The following is a 14,540-nucleotide window of genomic DNA, read 5'->3' on the forward strand; positions in this document are numbered from 1 at the left end:
GTCCTATGAGGCACTAAAGAACTTTTTGTTCAAAAGCCTGACAGGTTCTGCTAGTACAGCTGTTCCCTGCAGTGGCAGAATTACGTCATTTTCAGCAGCTGAGCACACACATCAGTTTTACAAAATACATGATTTTCCCTGGGAAACCATTTATTTATAACATTATCACAACATAACATTATAATATTGTAAAATTAGCAGGGCTGCTTGGATAAAACCCCTATCCAAGGCAATTAAATAGTTTACGTAATCTCATCCATTATTTATACAGCTGGATATTTGCTGAAGCACATCAGTTTACGCACCTCACTAGAGACTACAACAGCAGTGCCCCACCTGGGAGTAAAATCTGTAACATTTACATTCAAAGTATATTATAAATCCTTAATTCCTTAAGCATGAGAGCATACTGCAGAAATGAGTGTGTGCGTATTAGAGCAAAATATATGAATCAAGATATATCTATCTGCCTGTGTGTTTGTCTATTTATGTGCCTGTCTGCCTTTTTACCTATCTATCTATCTATCTAACTATCTATCTATGTGCCAGTCTGTCTAATGCAAAAGCTAATACAAGTATTAATGATTTATGTATATTGAGCACTCTCTAAAACACTTGCTCAATCCAGTACACAGTACATCTGCAAGCTGGTGCAATGTGTGAAGGTACATTCGTGTGCATGTGTGTGACGTTTGATGTAAGTCTGCAGTATGTGTGCGTGTGAGAGAGAGAGAGATTGTGTGTGTTTTTTTTTTCTGGGGGGAGGGGGGCTGCGGAGGGGATTGGACTGGAGAACAGCCCTCCTTGCAGTTCAGAATGTAGAATGAGGGAGGGAGACAGTGAGAAAGATGGTGTGTGTGTGTTTGTGTGTGTGTGTAAGAGAGAGAGAGAGAGAGAGAGAGAGAGAGAGAGAGAGATAGCAAGCGAGCGATGGGAGAGGCTGCATGTTGCGTAGGTATTAACCAAAGCATTGGTTTCTTTGTGTGCGCAGGGGGGGGGGGGCGGGGATTGAAGACAATTGGTCGAGCTGTGGGAGGAGGTGTGGCAAGTCTGTGAATGAGTGCTCCAGCCCATCCCTCCCAGCAAGGATTTGGGGACAGTTATCCTGAGAGAGCTGAGGAGGGGGGCTGCTGTGTGTGTGTGTGAGAGAGAAAGAGAGGGAGAGAGAGAGAGAGAGAGAAGGGAAGGAAAGGGGGGAGAGCTCCAGGCATTCAGACAGGACTACTAAAATACTGCAGTCTTCTCTTTCACAGAGGGAGCTATCTACCTTTCCAGGTCTCTCCTGCTCTGGCCATGACCCTGGCTGCTGCCTTTCCTTCCTCACCTGGGAGGAGGGCAGGATAACGATAAATTGGGGGAAGACAGGAAGTGCGACAGGGCTGCTGCACTTATCCAACCAGCCACCGATCACTCTGCACCTGGGGAGGGAGATCTACAGTGTACGAGAGAGTGGGACAGGCACAGCCGTGCAAAGAGGGCATGTGGGAAAGGAGAACACAGAACAGGAGAAGGAGACTGTGAGACAGGGAAGGAATAGGGATCGAGGGAAAAAGGATGCAGGAGAACAGGAAACAGACAGACAGGGAGAGAGAGGACAAGTAGCACGACGGCAGTTACATGCTTCCATTAGTTTACATCGGTTTGTCTCCCTTCATCCTGTCTTCCACTCGTTTTTGTCTCATCTTCTCGTTTTCTCATCTGTCTTTTCATCTCTTCCTTTCTGTTGGGTGCACCATCAGCACAGACCTACACAGCTGTTTACCATACACTTAAAGCCCCCTCACTTCTGCATCAGCCTCCTCATTAGTCCCCCCAGGGGTGGTTAGTCATTATTAACTTACGGAATGCACTGATGCACTAAGCCAGTGTAGCTTTTACAGAGCATGCGTCTACTATGGAAAGCCTAGTCTCTGTGACAGTAGCCAGCCGCATTGTTGCTCACATTAAGCCTAGCCTCAGAAAGCAGCAAGATTCAACAACTGATGAGACAAGTTCAGAAGCTGTTGTGTATGTGAAGATCTTAGGTGCATACTGACAGAAGCTGTTGGGAGTGTAATGGTGGGTGCATGTGAGCTTAAACAGTCTGACATCCTACAGGTCTTTCTAACAGGAATCACAGGATAGAGAGGTAAGGAGAGATGGTGATAATTACATGGCTTTGGTCAGAATGAATTTGGACCTGGTTGGATTGTTGGTGGATTATAGCCGAACTTTACTATTCAAGCTGCACCAGGGAGGTGAGGGGAAACTGTGGGACTGAGCAGCGGTTATTGTGAAGCTCACCTCCTCTGGTCTCTGGGCAGTCACTGTGGTGACAACAAGCGCACGGCAGGCAGGTCACATGGTCTTGAAGTCAGATTTCATTCTGAATCATCTGACTTTCAGTTTGCAAAGTGTTCCACAGGGGCCCCCGCCTTCTTCTCTCTCGACCCTACAGGGACTTTTTTAAACTGGGATTTAAATGTGCATCACATGAACTTAAGCTGGGGTACAGCTCTCAGGTGGTACTCCAGCACTCTATAAGAGGTCTGCAAGTGGAGCAGATTTAGAGTGGCATTAGTTTGGACCCCAGCACGACCTGATCCCGTCCACCAATGCGACGCTCCAGCACTGACGAGTCGCCCTACCGGCGCAGCCCATCCCTGGACAGCAAGCCGGGCTCACCCCCTCTCCGCTCTGGCTTCCACCGATACGGCAGCGAGTATGAGTGCAACAGTACCCCCTTCGGGTTTGGCTTCCACACCACCCCGGGTCCGCAGGCCGCCAAGGGCCACTACACTACGGCGCAGGGGAAGAAGTACGTGGTGTTCTACCTTGACCTGTCCTTCATCTTCCTCCTAGAGCTGCGACACTGCAGGATGGCGGAGGGATGCATGCGTGGCCTTCGCTACGGCATGGTCTTCTTCAACCTGCTCTTCTGGGTGAGTCTTTGTCCTATACTTTCTGCTGCATGCGTCTGCATGCCCGTGTACACTACAGTCCATCAGCTCTGATTGGCTGAACAGGGAGACGTTGCTTTTTCCCTCTGAGAATATGCCTCAGCCCCAGATTCATCTCTTTATCATACTCTCTCTGGATTGGCTGTAGTGTGCTATAGGTGGCCATAGTAATGGAATTTCCAAGAGTGTCCAAGGAAATACTACTTTCTTACTGCCTAGTGTAGCGAAGGACGAGAGTAGTCACCCCACCTAGCCTCGAACCCGGGTGTACGGGGCACCAACCATGCGACTTTGACGTTGGTATGGCAGTCAGAGTGCATACTCAACCATAGTGACGGCACTCTGTCACACTGCCCTCCCCTTCGGGAAGCGTGCCCATGTTCTTCACGCACTAAGGCGTCCCTCACGTATCCCCTACTTCTTTACGTCTGTCACTACGGTTGAGTATGTGCTCTGACTGCCATACCAAAGAGCCTGGCTCTTTGGCATCACGGTTAAAGTCGCATGGTTGGTACCCCGTAGACCTGGGTTCGAGGCTGGGTGGGGTGACTGCTCTCGCCCTTCACTACAAATGGTGTCAGAGTGGGATGGCTAGCCGAGAGGCCATCGGAGGCGTGCCCAGTGTGTGAGCCATATGAGGGACCCCCAGGTTAGGTTGACCCCGGTGTGAGGGACCCCTGGGATGGGAGAAGTATGGTGAGGGATGCCTTGGTGCATGAAGTGCATGGGCGTGCTTCCCAAAGGGGAGGGCAGTGTGACAGAGTGCTGTCACTACGGTTGAGTATGCGCTCTGACTGCAATACCAAAGATCCTGGCTCTTTGGCGTCACGGTCAAAGCCGCATGGTTGGTACCCTGTAGACCCAGGTTCAAGGCCAGGTGGGGTGACTGCTCTTGCCCTTCGCTACACTAGGTTCAGACACCGCTTGTCTGGTAATAATTTCCCATCAAACAAACCCTGAACACACATACCACCAAGGACAAACTATGATCTGATTCGGATGATGGGTGCATGACCTATGATTTTTGTGTGAAACTTTGTGTTTGTGTTATTTCGGCTAACTGTAAGTGTCCCTTCACCTCTGTGTTTACAAAGGATTCTTTGATGTTAATTCTGAAATGTCTGCTTTAGTTCTGTAGAGGCAGACATATCTCTTTCAACTCAAATGGAGATAAATCTGCCTCTGTCAGATGGTCTGTAGCTGTGATTGCTTGTTTCAGTCTGATTGTGTCAATCTGCTTTACATTGATGTCTATCTTTTCTCCTGTCACGTCAATCAGTGCAGGTGGCTTTCTAACTGGTTTGTGTATCTCAGCATTCTTGGCTGAAATATTCGATGTGACAAAGGATTGAGCATTTCTCATCTAATTGTGAGTGTCTTTCTGTCTCTCCACTCTTCTCTGTTAAAGTATGCTTCACTTCATGCATCATGAGTGGACCTATCTTTTGAACAAAATAAGACCTTTTACCCACACACTAAAATTCAATTTCAATCCAGCTGACAGTGATTAATGCCCTGTAGGAAGCAGGTCCCTTGATGGGTGCAAAGGCTGTCATCAGCCACAAGTCTGTTACCAACGGGTCACAGTATTCATCCAATCTTTATTTCACCAGTGTTGTTGAGAGTGAGAGAGAGACAGAGGGAGAGAGAGAGAGAGAGAGAGAGAGAGAGAGAGAGAGAGAGAGAGAGAGAGAGAGAGAGAGAGAGAGGGAGGGAGGGAGGATGGCTTTCTCTGCATCAACTACAACAGGACTGCACCAATTCGAAACTGATGATGTCCATTTAGGAAACAAAGAAGATGCCCTAAACCCTCTAAAATCACCTGTTGCCCTATTATGGTTGTTGGCAAAATTATTTGTTTGTTATGAATCATACTGCAAGATCAGTTTATGTTGATAAAACAAGTAATTATTCCTAATTATCTTGAGGAGAGACAATGGTGATTGTGAATCACACAATCCTTAAATCACATAATACAGCGTAATGCACCCTCTCTCTCTCAGCTCTTTTAAAATGATTTTTTGTGTTCATTTTGCCATTTGCACAGATTAAGTCAGAGTCACCTTCCATTTGGGCGTGCCACATCACGTGTGTGTCTGACTCCGTGCCACATGTCAGCCTCTGCAACGTTGTCTGAATTAGGCCAAACAGGTGGCATTTCATGAGGCTGCTAACAAGGATAACACTAGAAGAGGACCTTAACAAGGCAGGGGATTGCCAGTGGGAAGGGTCGGTCATTAGCAGCTGTGGAGCAGGATGAGGAGCTCCAGAATGAAACACACTCAAACCAATGCTGCCAGGTGTTACACCACATTCGCAGAAGACTTAAGCATGTTTAAGACAACATTCATCTCATTATGAAATGCCCTTAGACTACATGTAAGAAAGGGATGAGGTATTATGCCAATCAGGTTAATGACATTTACCAAGGGGATAAAGCTCACATCTGTTGGAAAATTAATTAAGCCAATTAACAACTCTGTTACCAGTTGAGCTAATACACTACAATTCAATACATTCATTACATACTTGTTAAATTCAGCAATACTTCTCACCAGAATGAAGACCGAATATATTTTCTGTGTCATAGAGTATTTGTGTTGCTAAAAGAGGAACAAGAAGTGTGGGACTTCCAGACTTGCTTCTGGAAACAGATGAGATTTAATTCCCAGGGCACATGACGATAAGCAATGAATGAATGACTTTACAGTAGTTAAGTTTCAGGCTCCCAGTGATTGCTATGTCAGTTGGATTTATTTGAATATATGTGGTTAATGGGTTTTAGAAAAGGCATATCTGTGGCAGTGTGATGTAGAGAGTGACATCGGTTGTATTTTGAATTTGTACTTTGGGTGGTTCCATCACTTCCTCCGCAGTAATGAATCAAATGATGACAGGCTGAAGCCTTGTAAACACAACACATGATTCTGGCTATAAGAAAAAAGAGGATGGAGAAGAAGAATGAATCTTGAAATGAAAGTCTTTAATTCAGTAGAAAACAGTATTGAAGCACGCGAAAAACACAGACTTTGGGTTCAGTGGTGTTGGAGTGAACCTTGATTGTTCAGAATAATTCCCATATATACAGTTTAGGTTGTTCTTAGTGAACTGGACCTGTCGCCTGTATGATAATGAAATCGGAATGATTGGTTTTTTAGGTTACGCTCTTGATGTGAGTGAACCAAACCTGTCGCCTGTATGATAATGAAATCAGAGTGCTGGTTTGAGTAAGCCAGGATACCATTGTTTGAATGAGCCCGGATACCCCTTTGACTGAAATAGTCCTTGATTGCCCAATTCCGGCCCCATTCTATAATTGTTTGTCATCTCGCTTGACCAAATTGTTAAGGTGTTGGCAGAGGCGTGGACCATCCTGTCAGGGTCTCTATGATCTCAAGCCCTTTGGGATGCTGCGGATATTCAAATTAGATCATGCCTGGTGGAGTACACATTCTGGGGCAGAATGCTGTAATTTTTTACATGGCACAAATTTGACTCAAACAGCTACAAAATGCATTGGCTGGAGGAACAGACCAGATGTAATGATGGGACAGTTACATATTTAAATTATTTGAACTAACATTCAGATCGAAGTAGGCAATCTGAATGTTAGTTCAAATAAGTCATATCAAGGGGGTGTCTCTAAGTTAGCATTGTTAGCGGTGCTCAGGTTAAATATGGAAGTGGCATAGTGAGTGGAATGATATTCCCATGAACAAGAAGTGCTGCCACTGCCAATGGCTCAGCAAGTGCCCAGGCCTGCAGTCATAGCAGCACAGCTGTTGACCTAGGGCATCCCAGCTCTGTGGGGTTCATATCAGGTGAACAGGATAAATGGTTCATCTCCCACATGCCCTTCGGAGATAAGTGCAGACAAGAACTGCTGTGCCATGTTACCATTTCTGTGTAATATCTCACACAGACATCAATTTGCTGTGACACTCTCAGTGAAAGCTGTTCTTCCTTTTTAATGTTTCATCAGCAAAGACAATTCTCTACAATTATACTTCACAGGAGCAAACGTACCTTCTCCCCAGACCACCATTACATTTTGCATTTATTAATTTGGGATATGCTTTTATTCAGGGCTCCTTACAAAACACGCATTTAGCCCTGTAGCCAAGTAGCCCTATAGATACTGAATCATTAGTGCCATAACATGTAATGTGGTGCCATTGTGGGAAACACTGTACTGTCATAAGGAGCATAAACATATACTACCAAAGCCATTTTTAGCCACTAAGCTTGCACTGCAGCAGAGGCATATACTGTAAACTGGGTTTTGCCTCTGATGCATACTCCTTGCACACAAAGAATGCTAAATGACAAAAATGTAAATGTAAATGTGGGAGTGGTCAGAGTTTGCTGGTCTTGTTATTGCTCTGTAGGTTCAAACCACACCATAACAGGTAGCCTATCTAGGGAGATGAAGAGAAGCATGACATGACAGTATTTTGGCTGGTTTTGAATCATTACACCCAGTTTAAAATTTTTTGGTCCTTAGGTGTCCAGCTGGACTGGTGGGGAGGTTTCCTCCACCTAGTCTGTTAACCTCCTAATTCCTTGCTTGCAGTGTCTCCCATTCATGTCAGCAGTGGGTGATCTTCCACATCTCAGCCTTTTCCAAAGTGAGTCATGAGCGTCTATCAGCACTCACAAAAACTGAGAATGCCTGTCAGCCTGAACCCCTCAGCAGATACAATGTTTCAAAAGCCAGACTGAAAGGAAGATGCCTGCTCCCTGATCACTCCTCGGCCCACCAGACTGCCATAGAGGTGAAGAGATGGCAGATATATATATAAGATAATCAGACCAAAATATTGAAGATGTATGCATTTGACAAAAATATCAAAACAAAACAAAAAAAAACCTAATCAATTTCTTCCTGGTGCTAAAACAAAAATGCCCCTCTGGTAATTATCTAGGATTTGTCTGTCATTGATCAACACTAAACTTTTTTCCTCTCTGTAGAGACTTGGCCCTGGCTGCATCCTTCTGTGAGAATAGGATGGGTGTTTTAGAGACAAAGAACAGGGACGGAGGGAGCCCATAGAGAGGCAAGCGCTGGCAAGAGCATATTCATGTGAATCAGTGTGCTTAACCTCAACCGTGTGTATTGAACTCAGACGAGAAATAGTTTCTCACAAGCTCCTCATTCTCAAAGAGGCAGCATTTGAGAAGCAGTTATTCTTCACTGAAGTGTAAAAAAATGGGCATTTACTTTGATCCAAGTTGAAGGCAATTGAGGGTGTAATTAGACACGTCCTGAAACAGATCAAAGACAGCAGACAGCAGCTAAGTGATTAAAACAGTCCAACAAAGAAAAACATCATAAGCACAGTTTGTTGAGGGACAGGGAACAGTGACACTCATGTGCTGGTTCTCTATTTGATTTGAGTATGTTGGCTGATCATGGCAGGGGCTGGTGTGATATTAGCAGCCCAACTTCAGTGATATTTTCTACATGAGACTATTGCTGCAGAGAGCCAATTGCCTTACACCAGGGCTCTTATTATTGCAGTGCATCGAGTTCCAGGGACAGCTACACCATTATGGCATAGACATGATAATAAACCTACAAATTGACACAGCCGCTGTGCAAAAAAACCAGACTGTTCACAAGGTTTTCCGCCCTTGAGGACAGCCACAGAGAGTCACAGCCACAGTTGTAGTATAATTCTGATGTTTTCATGAGGATCAAATAGACTCTGCTATGGCAGCAGAGTTCCAGGACAATTTCAGCCCCCAGCTCCCCTATGTAATTGCTGTCTTGCATTTTTCATGAATGTACCAATTTATACATGTAAAACCTAAAACCTGTTCTGGGAACATCTGTGCAGATCTACAGCAGTAGAAACAAAAACATAATGTTGCCTGGAAGAAATGTGACCTAAATAAAGAAAATTATAAGTATAAAAGAGACCAAATTACAAACATTATGAGGTCAGTATGGGCAAAATTGAGGCAAATTGAGGAAAATACAGAAAAAGACAGAGCTAACTGAGAAAAAGTAGAAAAGAAAAGGTGGTGCTGGAAAGCAGCAGAATATTGACGAACATTGGAATGGCTTGAAATGTCCATGGGTTTTTTTATATGATCAAGTCTAGAGGCTGGTAGACTTGATGTAAATGGGCGCAAGCCCATTTAATGCCTGACAAGCCTGAGGAGCAGCTATGGGATTTTACTGGGAATCAGTGGTATGGCTCTCAGGATTCTAGTAGCAGCAATTTGTTCAGGTTTCCAGGTATCTACTGTGGCAGTCATGCATCCCAATAAAAGTACATTAGAGTAGTCCAGTCTAGATATAATAAATGCATGGTCTAGTTTTTCTGCAACATTTAGGGAGAGAAAAGGCATAATTCTGGAAATATTTCAGGGTTGAAATGCCAATTTTGAAATATATTTTGTGGGAATTTCAAAATTAAGATCCAGGTTAATTGTATCCCTTTAATGAGAATGAGTCAGTAAGTGATTATCTAGAGAGCATGCAAAATTTGTCATGGTCCTGCAAAAACTTTTGAGGTGCAGAGCAATGATTTGTCAGTATTCAGAAGCAGGAAGTTTGACATCATCCAAAGTCTTTTGTCTTGAAGGCATGCTTCTGGTCTGAGGATCCGATTATCTTCACCAAGCTTCATTAGCATGTACATTAACATGCCCCCCGCAAAAGCCTGCCACTTAGTCTGCCTGTGAATCAACAACATGCTGAATGGTGGAAAGCTTACTCTACTGTGTTTAAGCCTCATAAATAAAGTGCCTTTCCCTATGGTTTTTATTGCCAAAAAAATCTTTTGAGTTTATTAGTTGACACATTGATGATGGCCTGGTGCATACTCCCAGCTAAATTAGGATGGCCCTGGTGGTTTTAGCATAGTTAAACCCTCCACCTCTGCCTTGCCATTTAATACTATTCCAAGCTCAAAATGAATTCCCTGCCAAATGTTAAATGATTCCCTGCCAAATGTTACGGTGTCTCATTTGAATATGTAGCATTTGAAATGTTACATCCTGTGCGTCCTGTCCCCTGCTCTTTGTACTGTTGTCCCCCAAAGCTGATCTGCATTTCTCTCTGCTAGACACTGCCTTCCCAGGGTCCTGTGGGGTTCCCCCCTTGATTCTGATTGTATATCTGCACCTCATTTTCTCTCTGCTCTTTGCTGTTTTTATTGTTACCAGATGTATTCATTTTTCAGTCCATGAACATGGTGGCACATCCTACACCTTACCTGCTTTGCAGGTGTGAGTATTGTACTTGGTCTGGACATTTCTGATCATGAATGTTCAATTCATGGCCAGTATGACCATTCCTCTGCTTCCCATAAGTAGGAAACACACTGATACAATGAGACTGCCATTTTGTCCTCCATAAAATTGTGGCATGATTTTGTCTTGATATTGTATTTCACTCTGCTTTCACATCCTTGTGGTATGTCGAGTTCTACCTGCATCTATGGTACCAAGTGTTTTGGAACTGGAGTTCTATCTTGTATATGTATCTGTTGTGACTATGTTGTATCTAGCATTCCATCTCTGCCTATGGTACTAACTGTTCATCATCTAGGTGGTCTATCTATATCTCTTGTAATGACTTTTTGTATCTGGTGTTCCATCTTTATCTATGATAATAGCTGTTCAATATCTAGAGTTCTCTATATTTTGGGTCTTTTCATTTTGAGTGTTTATTTCTCATGGTTTTCTTTTAAAATATGTTTCAGGGGCAATGGGCACATTAGAGTAACCTGTGTGAGTAGGTGACTTTATATTAATCCTTTGCTAAGAGCTTAAGTGGAGAGTGAAGAGGGGCGGGGGGTGTAATAATATTCTGATAGGGAAGAGGCATAAGTATGTCATCTATGAGAAGATAATGGAATCAGATTTATATTGTCTATTTTATCATGCAGTGTGTCAGGACGCTATTGTCTGTTTATATCATCTAATGTGTAATGTTTGACAACATTTATTGTCTATATTGTGCATCTGGTTGTGGAAAACAAATTCCCTTTTAATGGTGCATAAAGGAACTATCCGCCTAGAAATGAGAGTTAGAGCAGCGGTGGGCATTCATTGGAAATCCTGGTATGTATTTATGCTTCATGTCACATTTAGTTTCTTCAGTTTCTTCAATCTCGATCTTCAATCTCAAGACTTCAGTTTCAAGACTGCTTCCTATAGCTCCTTACAGAGAGGCGGGGCAATAAGTATGCCTTCCAAACATGAGCTTTGACATTTAGAAAAGACACAGATACAAGTTGAATCTCAGTATGCTTTTCATGGCTGTATCTGTCAGGGCTCAGGCAAGGACTCAAGCACGGACACAAGAGCTTCAGGTTCCAAGAGCTTTAATAAAGACGTCAGGCGAAGTAGCAAAACCGGAATAGGCAGTGTTCGTAACAGGCAGGCAGTCTGTGGGCAAAGCAAGGTCAAAACAGGAACAGGCAGGGTCGGTAACCAGGCAAGCAGAAAATCAGGCAAACAGAGCCAGACAAGCGAGCAGAATCAAGGTCGAGGTACAGGCAAAAACACGGCGGGAATGAAACAGGCAATAAACACTGCAACGATCTGGCAAACAAGACAGAGACAAGCAGGGTTGATATAGGGCTGGGCTGATGAGGTAATGGGAAGCAGGTGTGCAGGCAGGCAGGTGGAGATGATCAGGTGGGCGGAGAGCAGGGCAGGGCTGGAACACAAGGAAAAACAAAAGCACATGGACACAATGACAGGTGGGGAGAACAAAAACACAACAGCTAGGGGGCGGGGGTACTGACCCCCCCCCCCCCCCCCCCCCCCCCCACGGACGCCACCGGGCATCACAGCAGGCGAGCCCGGGTTCCAGTGGTGGAAGACCCGAATTAATGCAGGGTCCAGGATGTCCCTGGCTGGGACCCAGCACCTCTCTTTGGGTCCGTAGCCCTCCCAGTCCACCAGGTACTGGAGACCGCGCCCCCGACGCTGGACCCCCAGTGGACGATGTACAGTGTAAGCTTCTGTCCCATCCATCAGGCAGGGAGGCGGAGGAGCCCAGGGGGCTGGGCAGAGAGGGCTGCGGATGATGGGCTTGATCCTGGAGACGTGGAAGGTCGGGTGGATGTGGCGAAGAGAGAGCGGGAGCTTCAGCCGGACCGCCACGGGGCTGCACACCTTGGCGATGGGAAAGGGACCAATGAAGCGGGGAGCCAGCTTGTGGGAGTCCACCTTGAGGGGAAGGTCTTGGGTGGAGAGCCACACTTGCTGACCCTGGCGATAGCGGGGGGCCTTGGATCGGTGGCAGTTGGCAAACCGCTTAGCCTGTGCTGAGGAGCGGAGCACCGTTATACGTGCGTGTCTCCAGGTGTGGCGGCAGCGCTGGATAAACGCCGTCGCTGAGGGGACGCTGACCTCCTCCTCCTGGGCCGGGAACAGGGGAGGTTGGTAGCCTACACAACACTGGAAGGGGGACAGCCCCGTTGATGCAGGGAGGGAGGGCAGGGAGTTGATGGCATACTCCACCCAGGGAAGGTGTTGGCTCCACGCTGAAGGCTCCTGGGACGTGAGAGACCGCAGCACCGTCTCCAACTGTTGATTCGCCCGCTCGGTCTGGCCATTGGACTGGGGGTGGAAACTGGAGGACAGACTGACTGAAGCACCGAGGAGTTTACAGAAGGCCTTCCAGAAATGTGAGGTGAACTGGGGCCCCCGGTTAGACACCACGTCGGTGGGCAGTCCGTGCAACCTAAACACAGAGGGCAACTTGGGCAGGGGAACAAAGTGTACCGATTTGGGGAAACGATCAATGATGGTGAGGATGGTGGTGTTACCGTCAAACAGAGGGAGGCCGGTGATGAAGTCCAGGGACATGTGGGATCAGGGTCATTTGAGAACCGGCAGGGGTTGCAGCAGACCAGCGGGTGGTTGATTGGGCGTCTTGTTCTGGGCTCAGACCAAGCAGGCAGCGACAAAGCTGCGGACGTCCTCCGCCATGGTGGGCCACCAAAACCACTGACTGATGAACACCACCTTACATCAGGCACCGGGATGGCAGACGAGTCTGGATGAGTGCCCCCACTGCAGGACCTGGGAACGGACAGACTGGGGAACAGAGAGACAGTTAGGAGGAGAGGAGCTAGGACCCGGCTCTGCCCGGAGAGTGGTGCAGATGATGGTCTCGATGTCCCAGTGCGCCGCTGCAACAAGACATCGGGTGGGCAGGGTGGTGCTGGGCTCCTGGGAGTCCGCGACAGGAGTGAACTGATGAGAGAGAGCATCTGGCTTGCAATTTTTGGCTCCTGGGCGGTAGGAGAGGGTGAAATCAAACCGGGAGAAAAACAGGGACCAACGGGCTTGTCTGGGGTTCAGGCGCTTGGCCGACCTGATGTACTCCAAGTTCCTTGGTTGGTCCACTCTAAGAACGGGATCTTTGCCCCCTCCAGCCAGTGCCTCCACTCTTCCAGCGCCAACTTGATGGCTAGCAGCTCCTGGTTGCCAATGTCATAATTGCGCTCCGCTCCGCTCACCTGTAATCCTCTGGCTACGGGTGAGTGCTGGCTTTTGCTGGGCAAGTCACCAGGAAGTGGCCAGGCTGCCCACAGTACAGGCAGGACCTGGTGCTGATCCTCCTCTGATGCTCGGTGGGGGGAGATGCAGGACTCTGCAGCCGGAACAGATGGGCATTCTCAGGGGGGGCTAAGCGGTTGCCTGGCCTCTGACGCTGGTCCACATGGATGGCCAGGTCCACCAGGGCGTCGAAGCTGGCAGGTAGCTCCCGGGTGGCCAGCTCATCCTTGATGGACTCCGAGAGGCCATTGAGAACGGCATCGTACTGCGCCTCCAAGTTCCACCCGCTAGAGGCAGCAAGGGTGCGGAAATCAATAGCGAAATCTGACACTGACCTATGCCCCTGGCGGGTTAACAGCATCTCTCTGGCAGCCTCACGACCGTGCCTGGAGCGATCAAACACCCTCTTCATCTCCTCGGCGAAGGCTTCAAAGGAGTGGCAGAAAGGGGCGCCGGTGTCCCAGACCGCGGTGCCCCACTCCCTGGCTTGGCTGGTCAGCAGGGTGATCACATATGCTATCTTTGCCTGGTCCGTGGGAAATGTGGAGGGCTGGAGCTCGAACACCAGGAAATCACTGGGAGAAGAACGATCTGCAGGTACCTGGATCCCCTGCATACGATTCAGGAGGTGGCAATCGGGGTTCCCGGCTCGGTGGTACTGGTGGGACAGAAGAGGAGGATGCTGTGGGTGGTGCGGGGCGGTTCTCCTGGCTCATCTGCAGCCACTGTAGCTGAGCAGTGACGTTGGCCATGCTGGTGGCGAAGCTCTCCAGAGACTTGCTGATGGCTTCCAGCTGGCCCTGATGGCTCCCCAGCAATGCGCCTTGCAGCTCCAGAGCTGCCTTCATCTGGGGAAGGTCCGCTGAGTCCATTGTAGCCAGATCATACTGTCAGGGCTCAGGCAAGGACTCAAGCGCGGACACAAGAGCTTCAGGTTCCAAGAGCTTAAATAAAGATGTCAAGTGAAGTAGCAAAACCGGAATAGGCAGTGTTCGTAACAGGCAGGCAGTCCGTGGGCAAAGCAAGGTCAAAACAGGAACAGGCAGGGTCGGTAACCAGGCAAGCAGAAAA

General features: G+C 47.3%; 1 protein-coding gene across 2 annotated transcripts in view; it reads left to right on the forward strand.

Annotated features, from left to right (window-relative positions):
* Nucleotides 1-14,540, forward strand: part of tspan4a (tetraspanin 4a) — a 116,089-nt gene that overhangs the window by 31,430 nt on the left and 70,119 nt on the right. The window contains exon 2 of one of the 2 annotated variants that reach the window (XM_036535118.1): nucleotides 2,842-2,921. In XM_036535118.1, coding sequence (XP_036391011.1) covers nucleotides 2,859-2,921 — 63 coding nt within the window. In that variant the 5' untranslated portion in view covers nucleotides 2,842-2,858. Of the gene's footprint in view, nucleotides 1-2,058; nucleotides 2,922-14,540 lie in introns of those variants that run through there. The other variant, XM_036535117.1, reaches the window with a different exon arrangement.

The sequence above is a fragment of the Megalops cyprinoides genome, chromosome 8 (genome assembly GCF_013368585.1).
Source record: "Megalops cyprinoides isolate fMegCyp1 chromosome 8, fMegCyp1.pri, whole genome shotgun sequence".
In the NCBI taxonomy this organism is placed as follows: domain Eukaryota; kingdom Metazoa; phylum Chordata; class Actinopteri; order Elopiformes; family Megalopidae; genus Megalops; species Megalops cyprinoides.